This window comes from Heterodontus francisci, chromosome 2 (genome assembly GCF_036365525.1).
Source record: "Heterodontus francisci isolate sHetFra1 chromosome 2, sHetFra1.hap1, whole genome shotgun sequence".
NCBI lineage: Eukaryota > Metazoa > Chordata > Chondrichthyes > Heterodontiformes > Heterodontidae > Heterodontus > Heterodontus francisci.
This window is the reverse complement of record NC_090372.1, coordinates 202,839,018-202,866,673: the sequence shown is the minus strand read 5'-3', so window position 1 is coordinate 202,866,673 and position 27,656 is coordinate 202,839,018. Positions and strand designations below refer to the sequence as shown.

Here is a 27,656-nt window from a genome sequence, read left to right as displayed (position 1 = left end):
GTATCTAACCGCTACAAATTCAATTAAAAAAAAGAATGAAACCAGACGGACCACCCGGCATTAACCTAGGCACCGGAAATGACAATTGCAAACCCAGCCCTGTCGACCCCTCAAAGGCCTCCTTACTAACATCTGGGGCTTGTGCCAAAGTTGGGAGAGCTGTCCCACAGACTAGTAAAGCAACAGCCTGACATTCTAACAATCTAACCGAATCATACCTGACAATGTCCCAGACACCATCACCAGGTATGTCCTGTCCCACTGGCAGGGCAGACCCAGCAGAGATAGTGGCACAGCGGTATACAGTCCGGAGGGAGATGCCCTTCGAGTCCTCAACATCGACTCCAGATCCCATGAAGTCACATGGCATCAGGTCAAGCATGGACAAGGAATTCTCCTGCTGATTACCACCTACCATCCTCCCTCAGCTGATGAGTCAGTACTCCTCCATGTTGAAAAGCACTTGGAGGAAGCACTGAGGGTGGCTAGGGCACAGAATGTACTCTGGGTGGGGGACTTCAATGTCCATCACCAGGAGTGGCTCAGGAGCACCATAACTGACCAAGCTGGCTGAGTCCTAAAGCCGGGGCAGGCAGCGGGTGGTGAGGGAACCAAGCGGGAAAAACATACTTGACCTCGTCCTCACCCATCTGCCTGTCGCAGATGCATCTGTCCATGACAGTATTGGTAGGAGTGACCACCGCACAGACCTTGTGGAGACGAAGTCCCACCTTCACATTAAGGATACCCTCCATCGTGTTGTATGGCACTACCACCATGCTAAATGGGATAGATTTCGAACAGATCTCGCAATGCAAAACTGGGCATCCATGAGGCGCTGTGGGCCATCAGCAGCAGCAGAATTGTACTCAACCACAATCTGTAACCTCATGGCCCAGCATATCCCCCACTCTACCATTACCATTAAGTCAGAAGACCAATCCTGGTTCAATGAAGAGTGCAGGAGCACATGCCAGAAACAGCACCAAGCATACCTCAAAATGAGGTGTCAACCTGGTGAAGCTACAACACAGGGCTAAATGCATGCCAAACTGCGTAAGCAGCATGCAATAGACAGAGCTATGCTATCCCATAACCAACGGATCAGAGCTAAGCTCTGCAGTCCTGCCACATCCAGCCGTGAATGGTGGTGGACAATTAAACAGCTAACTGGAGGAGGTTGCTCCACAAATAGCCCCATCCTCAATGATGGGGAGCCCAGCACATCAGTGCGAAAGATAAGGCTGAAGCATTTAAAACAATCTTCAGCCAGAAGTGCCGAGTTGATGATCCATCTCTGCCTCCTCCTGAAGTCCCCAGCATCACAGATGCCAGACTTCAGCCAATTCGATTCACTCTGCGTGATATCAAGAAACGACTGAAGGCACTGGATACTGCAAAGGCTATGGGCCCTGACAACATTCTGGCAATAGTACTGAAAACCTGTGCTCCAGAACTTGCCACGCCCCTAACCAAGCTGTTCCAGTACAGCTACAACACTGGCATCTACCTGGCAATGTGGAAAATTGCCCAGGTATGTCCTGTACACAAAAAGCAGGACAAGTCCAACCCGGCCAATTACCATCCTTCAGCCTGCTCTCAATCATCAGTAAAGTGATGGAAGGTGTTATCAACAGTGCCATCAAGCAGCACTTGCTTAGCAATAACCTGCTCAGAGACACGCAGTTTGGATTCCGCCAGGGCCATTCAGTTCCTGACCTCATTACAGCCTTGGCACAAGCATGGACAAAAAAGCTGAACTCCAGAGGTGAGGTGAAAGTGACTGCCCTTGACATCAAGGCAGCATTTGACTGACTAGGGCATCAAGGAGCCCTAGCAAAACTGAGGTCAATGGGAATCAGGGGGGAAAATTCTCTGCTGGTTGGAGTCATACCTAGCGCAAAGGAAGATGGTTGTGGTTTTTGGAGGCCAATCATCTGAGCTCCAGGACCTCACTGCAGGAGTTCCTCAGGGTAGTGTCCTAGGCCCAACCATCTTCAGCTGCTTCATCAATGACCTTCCTTCAACCATAAGGTCAGAAGTGGGGATGTTTGCTGATGATTGCACAATGTTCAGCACCATTCATGACTCCACAGATACTGAAGCAGTCCGTGTAGAGTTGCAAGCAAGACCTGGACAATATCCAGGCTTGAACTGATAAGTGGCAAGTAACATTCGCGCCACACAAGTGGCAGGCAATGACAATCTCCAACAAGAGAGAATCTAACCATCTCCCCTTGACATACAATGGCATTACCATCGCTGAATCCCCCACTATCAACATCCTAGGGGCTACCATTGACCAGAAACTGAACTGGAGTAGCCATATAAATACCATGGCTACAAGAGCAGGTCAGAGGCTAGGAATCCTGCAGCGAGTAACTCACCTCCTGACTCCCCAAAGCCTGTCCACCATCTACAAGGCACAAGTCGGGAGTGTGATGGAATACTCTCCACTTGCCTGGATGGGTGCAGCTCCAACAACACTCAAGAAGCTCAACACCATCCAGGACAAAGCAGCCCACTTGGTTGGCACCCATCCACAAACATTTACCCCCTCCACCACCGATGCACAGTGGCAGCAGTGTGTACCATCTACGAGATGCGCTGCAGCAACGCACCAAGGCTCCTTAGATAGCACCTTCCAAACCTGCGACCTCTACCAACTAGAGGGACAAGGGCAGCAAATGCATGGGAATACCAGCACCTGCAAGTTCCCCTCCAAATATCACACCATGCTGACTTGGAACTATATCACTGTTCCTGGGTCAAAATCCTGGAACTCCCATCCAAACAGCACTGTGGGTGTACCTACCTCCCATGGACTGCAGCGGTTCAAGAAGGCAGCTCACCACCACCTTCTCAAGGGCAATTGGGCAATAAATGCTGGCCTGGCCAGCGACACAAATTCCAGGAATGAATTTAAAATTTTTTAAATCAATTCTACCGCCTATTCTATAGAATATAAGCAGAAAACTTTATATTTAACTAAAATAAAAGCGAAATACTGCAGATGCTGGAAATCTGAAATTAAACCAAAAAAGTGCTGGAAATACTCAGGTCTGGCAGCATCTGTGGAGACAGAAGCAAAGTTTCAGGTCAGTGACCTTTCATCAGAACTGGTAAAGGTTAGAAATGTAATAGGTTTTAAGCAAATACAGTGGGGGTGGGGCAAAAGAGAACAAATGGGAAGGTGTTGTTAGGACAGAGGGTCACAGAGAATAACTGACAACGAGGTCATGGGGCAAAGGCAGTGTGTTAATGGTGTTGTGAAATACAAAGCGTTAATGCAGAGAGGGTGTTAAATGACAGAATAATGAAAGCCCTAGCCACAAGCAAAAACATGAAAACAATGAAAAACGTGAGGAGGCACATGTTTTTTTAAAAAAGTGTAATGATGGAACAAACTAAAATAAAAGGAAATACAAACAAAAAATGTAAAGTAAAACTAAAATAAGTTTGGGTGGCTTGAGTTATAAAGAGAGATTGGATAGGCTGGGTCTGTTTTCCCTGGAGCGAAGGAGGCTGAGAAGGGGCATGATAGAGGTATATAAAATTATGCGAGGCATAGATAGGGTAGATAGCCAGAGTCTGTTTCCCATGGTAGGGGTGACTAAAACTAGAGGGCATCGATTTAAGGTGAGAGGGAGGAGGTTTAAAGGGGATCAAAGGGGCAAATTTTTCACACAAAGAATAGTGGGTATCTGGAATGAGCTGCCAGAGGAAGTGGTGGAGGCAGGAACAGTAGCAACATTTAAGAGGCATCTGGACAGGTACTTGAATGAGCAAGGCTCAGAGGGATATGGAATTAATGCAGGCAGGTGGGATTAGTATCGATAGGCATTATGGTCGGCATGGATGCGTGGGCCGAAGGGCCTATTTCTATGCTGTACGATTCTATGACTATGACTCTATGTCCAGCATTTTTTTGGTTTTATTTATATTTAAACTTGTTTCCTTAAAAGTATCCAATGCCGTAACACTGGGTAGCATAGAAATATAAGCAGCTGACCTTTCACCAAGAACAGCACATTATAGGCCAATCTGTTCACATCCCAACCCACTGAACAGGAGTGATACGATGGAGGTTTTGTTCAGACAATTTCTTCAAAGCTAATTCAAAAGTGGAGCTGTTCGTTAACGATTCGAGTGTTTAGCTACAGTCATAATTTGGAAAATTGTGAAGGGGTCCGTGTCTGAAAGCAAGAGCTGGGCAATATCCAGATTTGGGCTGATAACTGGCAAATATAAAAATGCCACGTAATGACCACTTCCAACAATAAAGAGCCTAATCACCACCTTCTGCCATTCAATGGTATTACCATTACCGAATCTACCATCAACATTCTGGAGGTTACCACTGATCAGTAACTCAATTGGACCAGCTATATAAATGTTGTAGTTATTAGAATATGCCTGAGGCTGGGTATTCTGCAGCAGGTGCCTCACCTCGAGTCCCGAAAGCCTCTACACAAGACAATATTACAAGTCAGGAGTGTGATGGAATACTTTCCATTTGCCTGGATAGTGCAGGTGACACTATCTAAGACAAAGCACTCCCCTTGAATGTTCAGCCATCCACCACTGGCATACCACAGCTGCAGCATATACTATCTACAGGGTGCAGTGAACCAGAGCTGCGGAATTAGAGAGCAGGCCCGTGAGGGAGTAGAACCAGAGCAGCGGGTTCTGAGCTGACTGACAGTATTCTAAAGAAAATCATGTGTGACGTCACTGGGAAGCAGGTAAGCAGTTGGTTGGTGAGTATTTCTTTCTCTTGAAACTTGGATATTTATTCGTGGTAACAAGGTTCATTAGTGGTAGCAAGGTTTATTATCTAATAGATTGAAGAATGGCAGGGCTGCTACGACCTCTGGAGTGCATACCCTGTGCTATATGGAAATATCACTTCTTGTGTCCTGGATAACTATACGTGTAGAAAATGTTATCAGTTGCAGCAGCTTGAGCTCCAGGTTTTGGATTTTGAGTAATAGCTGGAGTCACTGCAGCACATCCGTGAGGTTGAAAGCTTTGTGGATAGCATGTTTATAGATGTAGTCACCCCACAGCTTAAGAGTACGCAGGGGGAGAGGGAGTGGGTAACCAACAGGCAGCCAAGAAGAAACAGGCAGGTAGTGTAGGAGTCCCTCTCTAACCAGTGTTCAGTTCTAAATACTGAGAAAAGTGATGGTTCATTTGGGAAGTGCAGCCAGAGCTAAGGCCATGGCACCACAGAAGGCTCAGCTGCACAGAGCGGCACAAAGACTGGAAGAGCGACAGTGATGAGATTCAATAGTTAGGGGAATAGACAGTCGGTTCACGGCCACAGAAATGAATCCAGGATTGTGGGTTGCCTCCCTGGTGCCAGGGTCAATGATGTCACAACGGCTGCAGAACACCCTGAGGGAGGAGGGTGAACAACTGGTGGTTGTGGTCCACATTGGTACTAATGACATAGGTAGGCAGGGGGATGTGATCCTGTAGTCAGAATTTAGGAGCTATGTAAGAAGTTAACACACAGGACCTCAAAAGTAGTAATCTCCGGATTACTTACGGTACCACACGCAAGTGAGTATAGAAATAGGAGGATAGAGCAGATGAATGCGTGGCTGGAAAGATGGTGCAGGAGGGAGGACTTTAGATTCCAAGGACACTGGGACCAGCTCTGGAGGAGATAGGGCTGCACCTGAACAGAGCTGGGACAAATTTCTTTGCGGGGCAATTTGCTAGTGCTATTGGGAGGTTTTAAACTAACTTGGCAGGGGCATGGGAAACAGAAGATAATACAAGAGAGGAACACCTAAGTGCACAGAGAATTGGGAGAGGTAGATTGCACTATTGTAGGAAATAGTAAAGCATTAGGTGGGGTCAGAGTAAGAGGGAAATTAATAAAGTCTAAATTAGGGTTACTGTGCATGTATGTGAATGTGTAGAGTGTGGTAAATAAGGTTGGTAACCTTCAGGCACAGATAGCCACGTGGATATATGATGTTCTGGCGATAACGGAGACCTGGCTCAAAGGAGGGCGGGACTGGGTACTAAATATTCCTGGATATAAGGTGATCAGGCAAGATAAGAAAGGGTGGAGGGGTGGCAGTTTTGATGGAGAAGGTTGCAGTGCTGGAGAGAGATGATGTCCCAGAGAAGTCAAAGACAGAATCTATAGTTAGAGCTAAGGAACAAAAAATGGTGCAATTACTTTGCTCGGTGTAGTCTGTAACCCACCTACTAACGATAAAGATGTAGAGGAGCAAATTTGCAAGAAAATTACAGAGAGATGCAAGAATTATAGAGTGGTTATAATGGTGGACTTTAATTATCTGAATACAGACTGGAAAAGTAGCTGTGCCAAGGGCAGAGAGAGGCAAGAGTTCCTAATGTGCAATCAGGAGAATTTTCTACTGCTGTATGCTTCCAGTACAATGAGAAAGGCGGTACTACTGGACCTGGTTCTTGGGAATGAGATGGGCCAAGTGGATCAAGTGTCTGTTGGGGAACATTTAGGGGAAAGTGATCATTGTATTATAAGGTTTAGATTGGCTATGGAAAAGGACAAGGAACAATCCAGAGTAAGAATAATTGACTGGAGGAAAGCCAACTTCAATGGGGTAAGAATGGACCTGGGCCAAATAAATTGGAATCAAAGATTGGCAGGCAAAACGGTAACTGAACAATGGGCTGCCTTTAAAGAAGAGATAATTCAGGCATAGTCAAGGTATATTCCTTGAAGGGGAAAGGTAGGGCAAACAAATCCAGAGGTCCCTGGATGACGAAAGAGATAGAGATTAAGATGAAGAAAAAGTGTGCTTATGCCAGATGTCCAGTGGATAATACAACCGAGAGCCAGGCTGAACATAGAAGGCTCAGATGGGAAGTGCAAAAGCAAGAAAGAGAAGCAAAGAGTAAGAAAATAGACTGGCAGCTAATATAAAACGGAATCCAAAAGTTTTCTATAGACATATTAATAAAAAAAAGGGTGGTAAAAGGAGGATTGGAGCTGATTAGGGACCAAAAGGGGGAATTAAACATGGAGGCTGGGGGCATTTTAAAATAATACTTTGCATCTGTCTTCACCAAGGAAGATGCTGTACCGGTCATGGTGAAAGAGGTGGTAATTCAGACACCTGAAGAGTTTAAAATTGAAACGGTGGTGGTACTGGATAGGCTAGTTGCACTTTAAGTTGATAAGACACCAGGACCGGATGAGATGCATCCCAGGATACTGAGGGAAGGGAATGAGGAAATTGCAGAGGCACTGGCCATAATTTTTCAGTCTTCCTTAGATTCACGGGTGGTGCCAGAGGACTACAAAATTGCAAATATTACACCCTCATTCAAAAAAGGGTAGAAAGATAAGCCCAGCAACTACAGGCCAGTCAGTTTAACCTCGGTGGTGGGGAAGCTTCTATAAATGATAATTCGGGACAAAATTAATAGTCACCTGGGAAAATGCAGGTTAATTAGGGAAAGCCAGCATGGATTTATGAAGGGAAAATTGTGTTAAACTAGGAGTTTTTTTGATGAGGTAACGGAGAAGGCTGATCAGGGTGATGCTGCTGATGTGGTGCACATGGACTTCTAAAAGGCATTTGATGAAGTGCCGCACAACAGACTTGTGAGCAAAGTTACAGCTCATGGAATAAAAAGGACAGTGGCAACATGGATATGAAACTGGTTGAGTGACAGGAAACTGAGGGTAGCATTTAATGGATAGTTATCAGACTAGAGGAAGGTTTGTAGTAGAGTTCCCCAAAAGTCAGTGTTAGGACCCTTGATGTTCCTGATATACATTAAAGACCTAGACCTTGGTGTACAGGGCACAATTTCAAAATTGCTAGGCTGACTGGCCGATAGTTACATGGTTCATCTCTCTCTCCTTTTTTTTTCCAACAGAGATGTAACATTCGCAACCCTCCAGTCCTCTGCCATCACTCCCATATCCACATGGATTGAAAAGTTGTGGCTGGAGCCTCCACTCTTTCCGCCCTTATTTCTCTCAGAAACATAGGAAGCATCCCATCTAAACTAGGTGACTTTTCTATTTTGAGCGCTGTCAACCATTTTAGAGCCTGTTCTTTATTTTTATCTTATCTAATTTCTCTACTCCCTCCTCCATTACTAGAACATTGGCATCATCCTCTTCCTTGGTGAAGACGAATGAAAAGTACCTCAGCCATGTCGTATACCTCCAGAAGATGACTTCCATTTTCTTCCTAATCAGCCCCACCTTTCCTTTGATTATCCTTTTACTGTTTATATGTTTATAAAAGACTTTAGTGCTCCATTTTATGTTATCAAATAATCTTTTCTCATACATTCTTTTTGCCCATATTTCCTTTTTCTGTTTTGCCTTGCAATTTCTGTATTCAGCTTGATTGTATCATGAACCTGACATTTATCATAAGCCTCCTTTTTCTGCTTCCTTTTAATCTCAATTTCTTTAGTTATTCAGGGAGCTCCAGCTGGATGCCCTTCCTTTCCTCCTCATTGGGATATCTCTAGTTTCCACCTGAAATATCTCTTTGAAGGCCTCCCATTGCTCATTTACCACCAATCTTGCTTGCCACTCCACCTGGGCCAGATTCTTTCTCAACTCACTGAAATTAGCCCTCGTCCAGTTGAGAATTTTCATTAGTCATCATTTCCCACATCTACTCAAAACCTAATGGCATTTAAGTCATAAATTTTGCAGGTTGGCCTTCAATAATCAAAACTAGAATGTCGCTTGACATTTCTTCGCCGTCAAAAATTTTGGGAAGGTTGTAGTCATTGGTTGCTGGCCCGCTGGTGGCTAGTCAGGCCTATCCGTGACCGGCAGATTCTCCCACAGCAGGTACAAGTGAAGGTGTAGTCGCTGCTGGGGGCAATTGGAACTATCCTTCTCCTCCTTTTCTCTTTCCTGCTGGTTCTTCGCTCAGTCTCAAAGGTGTCTGTAGCCCTCCTGATGTAGCATCTCCAGGCATCACAACCTATGGCCTGTGCTTCCACTGGCAATGGTCGACGTGATACACAGAGAGGGACTTCTTCAAGGAGTCCTTGAAATCTTTGCATGGGGCCCCTCTGTTCCTTTTATCCATGGTCAGCTCTCCATACAACACTATCTTGGGCAGGCGACTGTCATCCTTCCGGGCAACATGACTAGCCCAATACAGTTGGCTTTGCAGGAGGATGGACTTGATGCTGGTGATGTTGGCTGTTTCCAGGACTTCAATGTTTGTGATGCGATCCTGCCAGCGGATCTTGAGGATGCTGCGGAGGCAGCGCTGATGGAAGCACTCTAGAAGGCATACATGATGGCAGTATAAGAGCCATGACTCGGCGCCATACAGAAGGGCTGTTCGGTCTGTGCTCTGAGGTTGCTCCACACACGTTTGTACAGTCTGCCAAATGTACTGTTTGCTTTTGAAAGCCTATTGTCCACTTCCTTGTCTATGGTGACATCAAATGAGATGATGCTTCCCAAATAAATAAATTGCTTGACGGCATTCGGCTTGGCTCCCTCGATGACAATGCTTGATGGTCTATATTCTTCTTGGGTTGCAGGCTGATGCAGGACTTCAGTTTTCTTTAAACTGATTGAGTCCGAAGAGTTGTGCCGTCTTGGAAAAAATGTGTTGTTATACGTTGCAGGTCTGACTGACTGTGGGCCAGGAGAGTACAGTCATCGGCGCAAAGAAGTTAACAGATGAGTTTTTCTTGTGTCTGTGTGTGAGCCTGAAGACGTCCCAGGTTGAAAAGGCCTCCATCAGTCTGGAAGGTCGAATTTGAATGCGGAATACAGGCTTAAAGACAGGATTCTTGGTAGTGTGGAGGAACAGAGGGATCCTGGGGTCCATGTCCATAGATCGCTCAAAGTTGCCACCCAAATTGATAGGGTTGTTAAGAAGGCGTATGGTGTGTTGGCTTTCATTAACAGGGGGATTGAGTTTAAGAGCCGCGAGGTTATGCTGCAGCTCTGTAAGGCCCTGGTTCGACCTTACAGTTGGAATATTGTGTTCAGTCTGGTCGCCTCATTATAGGAAGGATGGGGAAGCTTTAGAGAGGGTGCAGAGGAGATTTACCAGGATGCTGCCTGGACTGGAGGGCATGTCCTACGAAGAAAGATTGAGGGAGCTAGGGCTTTTCTCATTGGAGCGTAGAAGGATGAGAGGTGACTTGATAGAGGGGTACAAGATGATGAGAGGCATAGATAGAGTGGATAGTCAGAGACTTTTTCCCAGGGTGGAAAGGGCATAATTTTAAGGTGATTGGATGAAGGTTTCGGGGAGATGTCAGAGGTAGGTTCTTTACACAGAGAGTGGTGGGTGCGTGGAATGCGCTGCCAGCGGTGGTAGTAGAAGCAGATACATTAGGGGCATTTAAGCGACTCTTGGATAGGTACATGGATGATAGTAGAATGAAGGGTAGGTAGTTAGTTTGATCTTAGAGTAGGTTAAAGGTTCGGCACAACATCGTGGGCCGAAGGGCCTGTACTGTTCTATGTAAACTCCCTCCTTAAGGTCCTCCGTTACCTGCTGCAGCATCATGTTGAAAAAACTGGTGAATAGGGTCGGGGCCAGCACACATCCCTGCTTCACGCCATTGGAGATACGGAAGGGACTCGAGAGGTCGCTGTTTTGCTCGACTAGATTGTATTTATTTGCAAACAGACAAACCATTATCAATATTTGTCACACCTAGGTATAAATTTTTCTCATTTTTGCAATTCGATAAATCATGTACAAGTTACACTGATACACAAATTGTACTCCCATGTTCATTGCACAGTGATTCACAATCCAAAATTTACAGTAAAAAGTATTCTAATTCATTCCTGTTACCCTTTAATGAAGGGCCACAGCTGTGCTGCTTACTGAAAATGCAGCAAAGTAATGAAATTCAAATTCTTCAAATATTTACTATTAATTAATATATCTCCCATGGTGTTGCCTATAGTGAGTCAGAGATAAGACTGTTTTATAACTAGCAATCCAAAGGCCGAGACTAATATTCCAGAAAATACAAGTTCAAATCACACCGTGGCAGTTTAAAAATTCGTATTCAGTTTTAAACAACTGGAAATAAAAAACTGATCGGTAAAAGTGACCATGAAGCCGTCAGACTGAATTAAAAACTCAAGAGGGACACAAGCAGGCAATGTTACAAAGATGAAAGTAGGCACTTTTTGTGAAGGAGAGCTCATGGGGTTGAAAACTCAGCTTGGGGTTAAATACAATACTACGGTTATGAAAAGACTGATTCAGGTGGCCAGGCGGGGAGTGAAATTGCTGAAAAAGGTACAGAGCTTGCAGTTGGGAGCAAAGTTAACAGCTTCGGTCTTTCCAATGCTTAACTGGGAAAAATTGCAGCTCATCCAAGACTGGATGTCGGATAAACTGTCCAACAGCAGAGTGAGAATGGAAAGGGGGAGAGCAGCGTTAACTCTATTTTTATGTTTATCCCCCCGCTTCCCCATTTGCAGACCTTCCCTTACCACTTGCAGCCACCTTAATGATATAGTGACCCTGATGCTTTTCTTGGTAACCTGGTGGCTGATAGAGTCATTTACAGCACAGAAGGTTGTTTTGGTCCATCGTGTCCAAACCTTCTCTTCACGGAGCTATGCAGTCAGTCCCACTCTCCGGCTCGATCCCCGTAGCCCTGTAGGCCAATTTCTCTCAGGCGGCCATCCAACTTCCTCTTGAAGTCATTGATTGTCTTCGCTTCCACCACACTTATGGGCTGCGAGCTTCAGATCAATAACACCCGCTGCGTTAAAAAGTGCTTCCTCATATTCCCCTGCATTTTTTGCAGAAAATTTTCAATCTGTGTCCCCTAGTTCTTGTACCATTTGTTAATGGCAACAGTTTTTCCTTGTCTAACTTATCTGAGCCTGTCATAATCTTGTACACATCTTTTAAATCTCCCCTCAATCTCTTTTGTTCCGAGAACAAAACCCAGCTTTTCCAACCTAACCTTGTAACTAAAATCCTCCATCGCAGGAACCATTCAAGTAAATCTCCTCTGTGCCCTCTCAAGGGCATCCTTTCCAAAGTGTGGTGACCAGAACTGGATGCAATACTCCAATTGGGGCCTAACCAGGCTTTATAAAGGTTCGGCTTAACTTCCCTGCTTTTGCAAACAATGCCTTTATTAAGGAAGCCCAAGATCCCATATGCTTTACTAACCATTCTCTCAAAATTTCCTGCCACCTTCAAAGATCCATGCACATGCATCACAAGATCCCTCAGTTCCTGCACACTCTTCAGAACTGTGCCATTAAGTATATATTACCTCTTTCAATTCCTTCTGTCAAAATGCATCACCTCACACTTGCCACTATCAAACTCCATCTGCCACCTCTCCACCCATTCTACTAACCTATGTCCTATTGCTAATGGTTCATATCATCCTCACTGTTTGACTCACCACCAAGTTTGGTGGTGTTAACAAACTTTGAGATTCTACTCTGTATTCCAAGATCCAAGCCATTTACATAAAGCAAAAAAAGCAATACCCCAGCACTGACCATTGGGGAACACCACTGTCTACCATCCTCCAGTCTGACATGACTCGCTGTTTTCTGTCCTTAAGCCAATTTTTAATTCAATTGGACACTGACCTTCCTATTCCATGAGCTTTTTATGTGTATGTGGTAACTTATCAAATGCTTTCTTAAAATCCATATAAACAAACATTCACCACATTCTCTTCATTAACCTTCTGTTACTTCGTCACAAAATTCAATTAAGTCAAGCATGGTCTGCCTTTTACAAACAAAGTGATTATTGACCACGTAGCTGGTAGCTGACATCAGACTGCGCCAATCTGCGCATGCGCTGCGTTCCGCATTGTGAGGACTGGTTGGCACATGCGTAGGTGACGTCATCGTGTAACGCGGGCAGGGAGCGGGGGTGGGGGAAGCGGGGAGAGAGCGGTCGAAGACCTTGGTGGTGGTGGCGGGTGCGCTCTCCTCCCCCACCCCGCCACCCCCCCCCCCACTGCCCGCTCACTCCCCCCACCCACCCCCACCCGCTCGTTCACCACCCACCACCCCCACCCTTCTCCGGCCTGCTCGTTCACTCCCCCCCACCTTCCCCGGCCTGCTCGTTCACTCCCTCCGGCCATTGTGTGCTGCCATGTGTTTAGGTTGCCTTCGTGTGATTATTTGAGCAGCGCCATCTTTAGTCCTGGCAGTCCAAAACTGCACACAATACTCCAAATGTGGTCTCACCAAGGCCCTGTATAACTGCAGTAAGACATCCTTGCTCCTGTACTCAAATCCTCTTGCAATGAAGGCCAACATACCATTTGCCTTCCTAATTGCTTGCTGCACCTGAATGCTTGCTTTCAGCGACTGGTGTACAAGGGCACCCAGGTCTTGTTGCACCTCCCCCTTTCCCAATCTATCACCATTCTGATAATCTGCCTTTCTGTTTACAACCAAAGTGGATAACCTCACATTTATCCACATTATACTGCATCTGCCATGCATTTTCCCACACACCCAACTTGTCCAAATCACATTGGAGCCTCTTTGCATCCTCCTCACAGCTCACATTCCCCCCCAGCTTTTTGTCGTCTGCAAACTTGGTAATGTTACATTTAGTTCCCTCACCCAAGTCATTATATTGTGCAGAGAGATCGACCGTTGACATGCTGTTCTCCCTTCGTCAGATACAGGAAAAATACCGCGAACAACAGATGCCCCTCTACATTGCTTTCATTGATCTCACCAAAGCCTTTGACCTCGTCAGCAGACGTGGTCTCTTCAGACTACTAGAAAAGATTCGATGCCCACCAAAGCTACTAAGTATCATCACCTCATTCCATGACAATATGAAAGGCACAATTCAACATGGTGGCTCATCAGACCGCTTTCCTATCCTGAGTGACGTGAAACAGGGCTGTGTTCTCGCACCCACACTTTTTGGGATTTTCTTCTCTCTACTGTTTTCACATGCGTTCAAGCCCTCAGAAGAAGGAATTTTCCTCCACACAAGATCAGGGGGCAGGTTGTTCAACCTTGCCTGTCTAAGAGCGAAGACCAAAGTACGGAAAGTCCTCATCAGGGAACTCCTACTTGCTGACGATGCTGCTTTAACATCTCACACTGAAGAGTGTCTGCAGAGTCTCATCGACAGGTTTGCGGCTGCCTGCAATGAATTTGGCCTAACCATCAGCCTCAAGGAAACGAACATCATGGGGCAGGACGTCAGAAATGCTCCATCCATCAATATTGGCGACCACGTTCTGGAAGTGGTTCAAGAGTTCACCTACCTAGGCTCAACTATCACCAGTAACCTGTCTCTAGATGCAGAAATCAACAAGCGCATGGGAAAGGCTTCCACTGCTATGTCCAGACTGGCCAAGAGAGTGTGGGAAAATGGCGCACTAACACGGAACACAAAAGTCCGAGTGTATCAAGCCTGTGTCCGCAGTACCTTGCTCTATGGCAGCGAGGCCTGGAAAATGTATGTCAGCCAAGAGCATCGTCTCAATTCATTCCATCTTCGCTGCCTCCGGAGAATACTTGGCATCAGGTGGCAGGACCGTATATCCAACACAGAAGTCCTCTAGGCAGCCAACATCCCCAGCTTATACACACTACTGAGTCAGCGGCGCTTGAGATGGCTTGGCCATGTGAGCCGCATGGAAGATGGCAGGATCCCCAAAGACACATTATACAGCGAGCTTGCCACTGGTATCAGACCCATCGGCCGTCCATGTCTCCGCTTTAAAGACGTCTGCAAACGCGACATGAAATCCTGTGACATTGATCACAAGTCGTGGGAGTCAGTTGCCAGCGTTCGCCAGAGCTGGCGGACAGCCATAAAGGCGGGGCTAAAATGTGGCGAGTCGAAGAGACTTAGCAGTTGGCAGGAAAAAATACAGAGGCGCAAGGGAAGAGCCAACTGTGTAACAGCCCCGACAATCAAATTTTTCTGCAGCAACTGTGGAAGAGCCTATCACTCTAGAATTGGCCTTTATAGCCACTCCAGGCGCTGCTCCACACACCACTTACCACCTCCAGGCGCTTACCCATTGTCTCTCGAGATAGGGAGGCCAAAGAAGATATATATATTGTGAATAGCTGGGGCCCCAAGCGCTCATCCCTGCAGTACCCCACTAGTCACTGCCTGCCACCCAGAAAAAGACCCGTTTATTCCCACTCTGTTTCCTGTCTGTCAACCATATCTCAATCCATGCCAGTATATTACCCCCACTCCCATGTGCTTCAATTGTGCATGCTAACCTCTTATGTGGGACCTTATCAAAAGCCTTTTGAAAATCCAAATACACCACATCCACAGGTTCTCCTCATCTATTCCACTGGTTACATCCTCAAAAAGCTCCAGTAGATTTGTTAAGCATGATTTCCCTTTCGTAAACCCATGCTGACTTTTGTCCAATCCCGTTTATGCTTTCTTGGAGTTCCGCTATCACATCCTTTATAATAGATTATAGCATTTTCCCCACTACTGATGTAAGGCCAACTGGTCTGTAATACCCTGTTTTTTCTCTCTCTCCTTTTTTAAAATAGTGGGGTTACATTTGCCACTCTCCAATCTGTAGGAACTGCTCCAGAGTCTATAGAATTTTGGATGACCACCAATGCATCCAATATTTCCAGGACCACTTCCTTTAGTACTCTGGGATGTAGATTGTGAGGCCCTAGGGATTTCTCAGCCTTTAATCCCATTAATTTTCCTAGCACTGTTTTTTTTTTTTTTAACTAATACGGATTTCCTTCAGTTCCTCCTAAACCCTTGGTTCCCTGCCATTTCTTTGTTCCCCATTATAATTTCCCCCATTTCAGACTGTAAGGGACCTACACTTGTCTTCACTAATCTTTTTCTCTTCACATATTTATAGAAGCTTTTACAGTCAGTTTTTATGTTCCCCACAAGTTTACTCTCATACTCTATTTTCCCCTGCTTAATCAACCTCTTTGCCCTCCTTGTACTCCCCTGTACAGCTGAGCCACCCGTGGTGCCATGGCCTTGGCTGCACTCCCCAGATGAACCATCACTTTCTTCAGTATTCAGAACTAAATACCAGTTTGACAGAGAGATGCCTTCAGGGGACTCCTCCACTACCTGCCTGTTTTTCTTTGACTGCCTATTGGTCAAATATTTCCTCTTTTCCTGCATACTCTTAAGCTGTGGGGTGACAACATCTATAAATGCGCTGTCCACAACGTTCTCAATCTCACTGATGCACTGCAGTGGCACCAGCCGCTGCTCAAGTTCCGAAACCCAGAGCTCAAGTTGCTGCAACTGACAACACTTCCTACACATATGGTTATCCAGGACACAAGCAGTGTCCTGGAGTTCCCACAGAGCATAGGACGTGCACTTCCAAGGTTGGAGCAGCCCTGCCATTCTATCCTCTATCAATTAGAGGATAAAACTGGGTACTACACCTAAGCCCTGCTACTAACAAACCCTCCAATAGCAATAAACTTTACCACTGCTAATACTAAACTTGACCAATACTAATCTACCTTACCACTATTAATACACCGTACCAATATTAAAATGTTACCAATAATACTAAGAAACCAGCTACTCACTTGTTACTTGTGATTAATACTTGATATTTTTAACGTTTAACTCCCAGTTATTTAGACTCAATCCCTAAACTCACCAGCCAAGCAACTCACTGCTTTCCTATGACGTCATAGTTTGATTTCCCCCCTTCTCCCCCGCCCTTTTTCTTTCAAACTCCAGTAGAGGTCTCCACGCAGGTCCGCTGCCTCTCCCAACTCCGTCCAAGGAAACGAAAGGCCTGAGCCTGGGTCTCTTTTTATCCACTCTTGGTAGTTGTCTCCACGCAGGTCTGCCGCTACCACTCCCGACTCCCTCCAGATATTCTGAGCAAGCCTACCTTTTTGCTTTCCCCGACTGTGGTTGGCCACAATCCTACCACATAAAGCCTTGCATCGTTCCACATCATGATCTGAGATATGTGGGCGCACAACACCTAAACTAATCTCCGATGTCCCATGACCGCTACCAGATTCCCTCCAGTAACTCACGCACTTCTTCATCTGTATCTTTGTCGTGGTGGCAAAGTAAAACTAAATCTACAGATCAGACATCTTAAACTCATCAATATTAAACTCATTCTGTGATACAAACATTTAATAGTAACTGCTCAAGTCCTTTAGCAAACTAAAAGCATCTTTTAGCTTAAGAGTCCTTTTATTTAAAAAAAACTTATTACATTTGTCAAATACATGATAATTGTTTATTGGACTTTGAAAAGTGAAGCACCAAATGAAAGTGGCAAAAGTCAGTGCTTGGCTCAGAGTGTAGGAAAACAGAAGCAGAAAAAAAAAAGGGACATAAATTCACAAATGTCCACTGATTTGCCGGTGTAGCTGCTGCTCCAGTAATTTATTTATTTATGCCCACTGCTTCATTAATTTACTGATTTGTTGGTATGACTACTGTTCTAGTAATTTATTGATTTGCACCTACTGCTCCAGTAATACATTGATTTGTTGGTGCATTTGCTGGTCTATGAATTTATTAATTCACTGCTGCCTACTTCTCCATTTAATTCATAGGTCCCTATTGCCATAGTAACTTAATTGACTTGATGCCCATCGCTGCCTTAATTCATTTCCTGCTGCCCACACAGAAACATTTTTCTTTGTACCAACTGTGGCAACATCAGGTTAGCTTACATTTTTCAGATACATTTACTTCAAAGACTAACCGAAGTCTCTTATCTATATGAAAACCCACAGTGGCTCAAAATTTCAAAAGCTGATAAAATAGTAACCAAAGCAAGGGGGAATCTACGCCTTGGCATGTTAAATGCACTGTATAAATGCAAGTTGTTGTAATTGTTCAATACAAACAATACCAAACATACATATATCTGAATCAATCACAAAACATATCTGCATTTAACTTTGTGACTGTGTTTTTCCCTCAAGCAAACTGCTCAGAGACAATTCACAAGCTCTTGCAACACTGGGTTGAGCCAGGAACCTGGTTACTGTGAATGCAGCTGAATTTTCAATCTGTATCTGCGTCTATATTAAAAGGAGGCAGCGCCAAGTTCCAATTTGGACACACTTGTACTTGGATTAATGGTTTTAGATAATATGCAAGCACAATATATTAACCCAAACTATTAAATAAAACTTTTCCTCCAATGCACACATCAGTAATGAAATTTTTTTTTTAAATTGTTCAACGAGGGGATTATTTACAGAATTAAAAAATCTCCGCCTAATTAAGTGTCAATTTGAACACCAGTAAGTTTGTCATCTACAGGGACCATTATAGCCAAATCTGACCGTATCCTGATCAGGTCTCCAAACACACACACTTCCAACCAGGACTTCTGGCAGCCATCAAGATCAGGAACCCTGGATGATTTCCCCCTTTCTAACCCAACAAGGCCAATATCTAGTACCTCTACTGCTGCTTAACCCAAGTTCAGCTAGTTCAGGCGGGGGATTGAACCCAGTTTGTATGGGTCATCTACTCACAAGATAGAATTGCTGAGCCACGGACAACCCATCGCTTGTCTTTTTGATGGGGAGTTGACCAGTGATGATGTCCTTCTAGATGCCCCCAGGTAGGATCACACTATCTGGTGACCAAAATAATTATCTGAATCATTAAAATTAGAATTTTTAAAAAAACTAAAAATGCAAAAGAAAAAGTGATGTGGCAGCAAAAGTAACAGCAGTCACCATTTTACAGACTTGCTAATGCACTGGCTATGTATGTATAGGTGCACCTAAGCGGTGCAAAAAAGATTACATTGAAGGGTGCGAGCTATTTCATTTAGGGTCAAATTGACAAATTCAATGGTTGCAGGAGAGATGAATGAATCATCAGCTTCAATTAACTAATATTTGCGATAGGCCTACTTTCAAATTAACAGGAGTGGTCTCAGCAGTAACCTTTCCAGGGAGAAAGCAATTAAAATATTAAACTAATTCATTTTCTTGTTTGGTTTAAAAATATAATTGAGTACATATAGTGAATGCTGATCAGATCAGACAAAATTGGCCCAGAAAAACTTCTGTCAGCAGAGGTACAGCTATCAACTCAATGCACATCACAGATCTTAGAATTTCAACTGTTTACACCATTTCAGTTCCCTCACACTGCTGAGCTGAGTAACTCTCCACAGTGAGTACATCAAATTCATAAAACATCTCCTCCTTTGACTTCTCTCTTTTAAGAACCACAGTTTCCCTGAGGCAGAACTTGGTAAAAGTGACTCTGAAGCCACCACCAGAAGGCAGCTCAAGCTTCTCACAGACGGCTGGCAGCAGATTAGAACAATGCTATCTGACAGTTCTCAGATACAGTGGGACAGAAATGAATCCCTGGATAAACTTATCGTCAGATAACATCAGGCCTTAGAACAATGAAGAAAGGCAGCAAGTGCAGCAAAGCCACAATTTACCTGGATATTTGTTTCTCGAGAGAGCTTTGTGCAATGTGGTGAGCTGAGGATGCGAAGAATCAAAAAAAAAGCCAGCATGTTGATTAAGTGACTTTTTACATTCCCTGAAGTCTTGCTTTAAAGGATACGGGTGAATCTCTCCTGATGCTGCTCAATGAGTCAGGTAGCTTGTGTAATAACGATAATGGTGTCTTACAGCTAGCAATAGCAGCTCTGAATATACCGCCATGACTTGGGATTATCCACTCTGCTGAGAATGCTTTTTCAACCATTCCCTTCTTGGTTAGTTAATTTAAGTTTTTTTTCTCAAATTGGCCTTCTCGATCACTGAGTTTTGATCTGTACAAAAAAACCACAAAATGGCTCAATCTAAACACACTTTTCCATCCAGTCCATATATGTGGATCACTTGCAGCAGCAAATTTGAGGCTAATTTTACTTTCGTGATACAATCCCACAAACTCTTCACACTGATCAACAAACTACGTCATGACTTAAACGAGCTACAAATTTGAGTCTAAGTTGTTTCAAGGATACTATTTTTAAGGGATTGAAGCTTTTCAGATTCAGTGGAACTTGGCAGATGGTATGGTAGGGTAGAGAAGAGTACTGATTTTGAGAGCCAAAGAAACTTCTGTTCAATATAAAGCTGGCCCCACTGTCAGATTAGCATATGGTAACATAATGAAACAACAATTTGAATTGATGGGGCCCTCTTCACATTAAGATCAGCACGTTTGAGAGATTGGAAAACAAAATGGATGCCAGCAAGTAGAATGGAGTTTATGGGCAGGATGAAACGAACCATTAGTGAAAAGACAAAAACAAAATACTGCAAATGCTGAAACGTGAAACAAACAGAAAATACTGGAAACTTTCAGGTCTGGCAGCATCTGTGGAGAGAATAGCAGAAAGGTTTCAAGTCGATGACTTTTTGTTAGAACAGACTATTGCTGTTAGTGAAAAGCATTCAATTAACTTTAAGAGGCAGCGTGCAGGATTTAAGGGGAGAATTCCAGAGGATAGTGGCATGCATGGCGGCTGAAAGGTCAAACACCAATGATGGAGCAGTGAGGAAGGGGGCAAGAAGAGACAACTATTATCGAAAGAGCAAAAGGTGCGAGTGGAACTTAAGGCTGAACTAGGCCACGATGTATGGTGGTGAGGCTGTTGAGTTTTTGAAGGCGAAGATAAAGCTTTTAAAACCGATTTGTGGGACATGCTGCTTGGCCAGGACCCGCATAATGGAAATGTGGAGCTTTTGTGATTAAGGACATTGGTAGCAGCATTCTGTGTAATTTGATAGAGTTTAAGATGCAAGTAATTGCAAATACTCAGAAGCACCCTGCCCTCATGAAAGATTCTGAAAAGGAATGTAAGTAATTCAAGAAACAGTTATAAGAGCATTAGAAGAACATTCACCCATACAGCCCTGCAAAAAAAAAATCGCAAGACTTAGCATTTAGAATATTAAGCTCAAAACAGCAGAGAAGTAATTCCATACAAAAATATATTCTTGTAGAATACATTTTATTGCTTTTATTTTAAGTCACTGGAACATGGCCAACCGCTTTCTAATAAGATTATATAGTTTATTATTCTCAGTTTCCCATGAACTAAATATTATGTAGCTCCTTACTTTGTCTTTCCTTCATTTTAAAATATTTAGGCTTTTAAAACCATCTGTCACCTAATCATTTCATAATTCAGTGTTTCTTTCCACTCATTTCAACTCTAGAAATGTCTTTTATGAAAGGACGCGTTTTTTCATTCAGACTTCTCAAATGGAGCATCTCAATGAGATTCTCTCGCAACATTCTTTGAATGACTGCTTAAAGTAGGGACACAGGAAGATAAAGGATCACAAATGACTACTTCAGTCTAGCACACTGGCCTACCCAAGTTCAAAACTGTCAATCACTGCTTATATATTTCAATTAATTTTCTACTCAAATGCCTGCCCCAACTCCGTCTGAAAATGACTGATCGTATCACTTTCAACTGGTTCCCTAAGCAGTTCATTTTTAAAATTCATGACCATCTGTGTGAAGTCATTACATCAGACCTATTCATTCGACTTCCCTATCCTGAGCTCCATCTCAAGTCTTGGGGCCATTGTAAATAATTTCTCAGAGTTCAACTTGAGAACGAGAAAATGGGACATGGAATGAAGCTTTGGGGGGGTGGGGGGGGGGGGTGGTGTGGTGGGGGAATGTGAACAGATTGGGGAGCTGCACTGACAAGTGGCAGATGTCATGTAATGTACACAAATGCAAAATCCTACAACTGAAAAATGATAAATATTGGTAATAGTTTTTTTTAACCATTTTAAAACAATACGTGTTATTATCCCTTCTTTCCATTCCTTTGGTATAACCTGCAGGCCAACTAGCATTTATATGGCTCCTTTACGAACAATTGAGAAACATGGGGGGGGGGAAAAACAGCTGGTTCATTGAGCCTCTCCAATCCAATGCACCTTCCACACTCCAATTCCTCCCTTCTCCCTATACACATTCAAATGTATGCAAATTGTAACCAAACCTGTAAAGTATTTTAACAGTAAATATTCCATCATAAGGTTACATCTAGAGTTTTAAATGGAGTACCTTCTTTCAGAAAGGAGACCAAAGAATTATTAAAGGCAATCTTGAACCACATGAGCGAAAGGCACTTAGTTAAAATCTAATCAAGCATTTTGAAGTTAAGGGAGATCAGCACAGATCAAATCGGCAGTGCCATAGGAAATATTCCCAGCACATTCTCCCCCACCCCCACAATCCCACTTACGTTCCCTCATTGATTCAATTGGTAAAGGGAGTGTGCAACTGAGGCATAAAGATGGAAGCATTCAGGTTTGATTTCCGGCCTGTGCTGAGTTAGCTAGTTTCATCTATGATAATAAACTGACCTCTACAAGTTACCCTGTGCTACTTCGGGGGGAGGTGGGGGGGAAAGAGGAGAACGGAGAAAATCAGCCAGGATTTCTGCTCCCATTAATTATCCATTGATTACTGCTGAAAAGTGTGCATATTTGATATTGGGCAATGTCATCTCGCTTGGTCCAGATGTTCTTCCCCTCACCCAACTCCACCACAAAACTGAACAGCTGCCTAAACTAAGTGAAAAATTGTCATTTGAGTGAAGTACCACAGAACACCCTGCTGCTAAGGAACACCAGCGATCATCAGTGCCTTCGGGCCATGTGGAGGAAGAGAAAATTGGCAATGAGACTATGATCTTTGCTACCTTCAGTAATGTTACACAGCAAGAAAAAACAGTGCAAAAAATCAAAAGAGTCACATTTAGCAGAAAACTATTCAAATTCCACTAACATGATGTCAACAACATTGGAACAGTTTCAGATGGGTTCCTATAATCTGAAGAACTGCAATACAAAATAAATACCTGCCTAACTAGAATTCTGGAACCCCAATTACCAATAAAGAGCCATAAAGTTTTGAACAGCTCAAAAACAGACAAAAGGGACAGGGAAAAAAAATTGTTTTGCTAATGAGCAGGACATGTACTCACTTTTTCTGTCGCCTTCGAGAAGTGGAGCACCGTTTGTGGTTCTTGTCATTACCATCCTCCAAACTATCAGTACTGTCTTGTTTTGCTTGAGATGGGCTCTTTCTTAGCACAGTAAAATCTGGAGTTGGGTCGAACCTTTTCAACTCACCCTGCCCCAACGAGCTGCGCTCACCACAATAGCACAAGGCACAGAGCTGTTCATTGCTGCGAGAGGAGCAACACATTATTATAGTTTCATTCCATTTCACAAATTATCCCCCCATCCCATATACTTTTTTTTTTAAAAAAAGGACAGCAAACTCAGAAGAATATTTTTGATTACCATTATGTTAGGCTATATACTAGACACGTGTAAGCATCCGGGGTTCACACAGAAAGTACCTAAAACCTCAATTTCCAGTCACACAAAAATGCCCAAGTAAACAATTTTACTGGCTGCAAATCATTAGGGAAGCTGGGCTTCAGGCAATCAGATTTATATTTCCTCCTGGTCAATCAACATAAGCAGAGGTATTCTGCTAACAAACATTCATACAAAAGATCTGCTTCCAAATATGCACAGCTATTTTAAAAAATGAATTCCATAGTCCCTATTCAAATTAATATCTGAAATGTCCAGTACTTTTTACTCGTATTCCTTAATGCAACCCAGACTGAGTTAGCAGATCTCAGGCAGCACAGCTACAATTGGTTTCAGCAATCCTGGATTTGTGGGAAGTGAGGGTTCTTGTTCCTGCTCGTTATACAGCAATCCCTGCTTGATGGATGTGTGGGCACTGGGTATGAACAGGTTCAATTGTGCTGCCACAGTGAACCAGTCTGCCAATATTAATTGCCTAGACTAAACGATGAATAATCTGGCTACTTGGTGAGATACCAGAGGCAGACTGATGCTCATCAGACAGTGACTTAACCAGAGATGGGGAAAGGGGGTAAAAAAAAAAAAATTAACTTGACACCTAGATATTTGATTATGTTCTTTAAACACCCAAATGTAGGCTTGAACAATGCAAGACATGCCATAGATAACAAAAGTCAATAGTTAGCAAATAAACTGGTTCCCCATTTATTACATTAAAAGGTGCTCTACAAATGCATGTTATTATTCTTGTTGTACTCCAAGCAATACTGTCATAATAAAAAAAACTGATATAAGGCCACCATTTAAAATTGAAGAGTAGATTAGTTGTCCGTTCAGTAAGAGTGGTAGCATCAAAAAAAGAAACTGAACTTTCAACATTAAAGAAATTATTTCACACCTACCTACTTTCAGTGTTCTCCATCATACAATTTGTTATTCAACAACTTTTTGTTTAAGGAAATGTGCAGGAAGGGAAGTACTTAGAATCTAAATAATTTACCACCAGAGAGACAGCTAAAACAAACTGTGTCCTCCCACAGAGGAAATATTCCCATCTGAGCCCATTAAAAACAGCCTTTTGGGAACATCATTCCATGTCCTCCCTGTGGACATAACCTGGTGGGATAAGAGAGCAGAGCAAATATCCAACATTTAGATGGATGTGGTTTTTAATTCAGTAAAATAATGCGAGATAATCCAAATATATCATTCAAGTGAGTCTTTTGCTGCTCAGGCAAATCCCTGAACAGGTTTCTTTTGATTGACACAAATCTAAAAATGATAATTTCCTGTATGGAGAAGACATGTTATTGTTCAGCCTTTCAAGGTAAAATAGTTTAGCCATTAAAAAAGCATGCTATCTATTTAGAGGAACTGCTAACAAATTATTCCAACAGACAGAAGTCTTTTTGAAATGCTTCAGGGAACTGTAAAAAAGAGTCCATTATGGAATAGGTGTTTTGCAAATACCGCAAGGGAGGACTAATTAATGTACTTTATCAGCAATCCTAGTGTTACATTGTGTGTTGCAGTAAGAGGCTAGGGTATAATTATGAAAACAAACAATTTCAACTTGCGCAGTCAACTAAAATATTCACACTATCTCAGCAATTTTTTACCCTTGATTTTTTTTTTGTGTATACAAGATGTTGTCAAAATTATGGACGATACATCCCTAGCAGCCAAATTGGTTGACCCTCCTTGCTGGACTACTACAATCTTAGTAATGACACCGTGCTTCACAGCAATTGTTTGTTCAACTGAGTGGCTTTCAAGGCCATTAAGAGTTAACAACATAGTGAGCAATTTGACTCAAAAATTAAATACAACTTGCCATGTTGGGATTTTAACTTGTAACCTCTGGTTTGCTAGTCCGATATCATAATCCTATACCACTCTACCTGCCCAACTGTAGCAATAATGGGACATGAATTTATCAGCCTAATTTGCAATAAACTGATGGACGAATGAGAGTTGAGGCAAATTTCCCAACTTCGATTTAAAAATATTTTGCATAATCCACAAGAATGGAGTCTGTGGCGGCACATCATTGACAAAACTGTACCACAACAACTTGCATTTATATAACACCTTTAATGCTGGAACTTCCCAAGGCGCTTCACAAGAATGTAATGACAAAAACAGACACCAGGCCAAAGATGATATTCGGACAGGTGACTAAAAATATTGTCAAACCAGTAAGTTATAAGGAATGTCTTAACGGAGGAAAGGCAGAGACACCAAGATGTTTAGGGAGAGAATTCCAGTGCATAGGATCTAGACATCTGAAGGCACTAATGGTGGGGTGAGGCTAACTGGTGGATGCACAAGGTCAGAGTTGAAGGAACACAGGGTAATTGGGGAATTGTAGAGCTGGAGATAGTTAAGAGTTAGGGAAGGGCAGAGCCATGGGTTGGGGGGTTGTGGGGTGGCGGGGGGAGGTGGAATCTAAACACGAGAATGATAATTTTAAGCTTAAGGCATTGGTGAATCTGCAGCCAAAGTAGGTCAGCCAGCACAGGAAAACAAATGGAGACATGATATTCGACTGCAATGGAATTAACACCCACAATCACATTTAGCTGGTAACAAAAATGTTCATATATTGAGGGTCAATTGGGTAATCGATTCAGCAGTGTTTAAATGACTGAAACTGGTATGTGCATTTAATCTGGTAAATATAAACTGGCACCAACAGCACATTGTAGACAATGCCCAATATCTGTATGCAGAGTCAATTGTTCATTTTTTGTTTGCATCTTGATGCAGGTAGTCATTGTTTAATGCCTGATGTTCCAATGCGTGCCACTGAAATAGTAGCCCTGATTCAGCTCTGAAACCTAATCCAATTCAGATTTCTGGGCACTAAACAAAAACACTTCCAAATTTTGCACACCTATAGCTTCCCACTCCCCTTAACAACTTTGTTCATCCTGTTGCATAGTTGATCCTCCCCTTGCTTCACCAACACCGTCAGCTATAGTGTGGTGCTTTAATGAAAGGGCACTGGAATTTTTTTTTTTAATACTTGCACATGTATAGAGCATTTTGAAAAACAAAATGTTCTCAAATTCAAACATTTAAAAAACCCAGCAACTGCTGGAAATACTCAGCAGGTCAGGAAGCATCTGTGGAGAAAGAAGTAGAATTAACATTTCAGGTCTGTGACCTTTCATCAGAAACAGACCTGAAAGGTTAACTCTACTTCTCTCTCCACAGATGCTGCCTGACCTGCTGAGTATTTCCAGCACTTTCTATTTTTATTTCAGATTTCCAGCATCTGCAGTATTTTGCTTTTATTTTGTTTTAAAAATCCAATTGGTTTTCATGCAATAGGTAAGCTGATTACTGCTTATAAGCAAAAGCAAGCTGGCTATGTTGTAGTAATGGGGTTGGGGGGGGGGGGTGCAGTCAATGATGGGGAGAAAACAGTAACCACATTTTCTGTACTCACTGGATAAAACAAAGGGAATGGTTTCATAAACTAATGGAAACATGCCACTGGAATCATGTGACAAACTAAACAAAGTGCAAATGAGGAAGTTATATATTCCAGGTCCAGCACTTGCCAAAGGATTTCTAGAATGAGCTTACAAACAATTTACACTTTGAAAAGCCATAAAGAGTTAACAAAAAAGGCCATCAATATTAATTGCTCAAGCTGAAAAACACCAGCTTCTCCCATTCAAGTCAAGCTAACAGCATTTCAATGTCTTGTGTCACCACATACATTTGGAAGCAATCTCCCAAGATTCCACATACGAATGAGAACATGATTCAGCATTACTTGTTCTGACCTGGTTTTTGTATCTAGGTTGATTGAGGCTATGGAGCTGGCAGAGTCCTCAGATATTGAGCGCTGCAGGAGAGATGATTGCTCATTGGTCTCCATTTCTGGAAGGATATCCTCCTCCAATGAGTCATCTTTAACTTCTGTTGAGGAAAGTAAACAAAACAGTTTCATAAAGTATCAAATAAACACCAAAACTATCCAGTATATTTCCACTGATGTGATGATAGATTATAAAAATACTCAGTTTTTGCCTGTCCAGATTGCTTTGATTAGTCAATTTAAACGGCATGCACGTCTGTTGGTGGGTAGTGCCTGGCACACACAGAGGAACATGGGGTTTCTGGAGGACTGGAGCGCGATGCACATGCAGTTGCCAATAGTTGGTGGTGACAGCGGGGCTGGGGAGAGGTTGGTGGAGCATATAAACAGTGGAAGGCAACATGGGCCCAACACCAAAATCAACCTGGCTGGAACGATTGTTTCATTGAATCATAGAATAGAATTATAGAACGTTTACAGCACAGAAAGAGGCCATTGGGCCCATCG

At 43.1% G+C, this 27,656-nt stretch overlaps 1 protein-coding gene across 17 annotated transcripts in view; it reads right to left on the bottom strand.

The window, feature by feature from the left end:
- kmt2ca (lysine (K)-specific methyltransferase 2Ca) overlaps window positions 1-27,656 on the bottom strand; it is a 460,534-nt gene that overhangs the window by 239,029 nt on the left and 193,849 nt on the right. For 16 of the 17 annotated variants that reach the window (XM_068015025.1, XM_068015031.1, XM_068015029.1 and 13 more), the window contains exons 4-5: window positions 27,115-27,250; window positions 22,957-23,160 (exon numbers count right to left, since the gene is read on the bottom strand). In XM_068015025.1, coding sequence (XP_067871126.1) covers window positions 22,957-23,160; window positions 27,115-27,250 — 340 coding nt within the window. Of the gene's footprint in view, window positions 1-18,490; window positions 18,588-22,956; window positions 23,161-27,114; window positions 27,251-27,656 lie in introns of those variants that run through there. The other variant, XM_068015037.1, reaches the window with a different exon arrangement.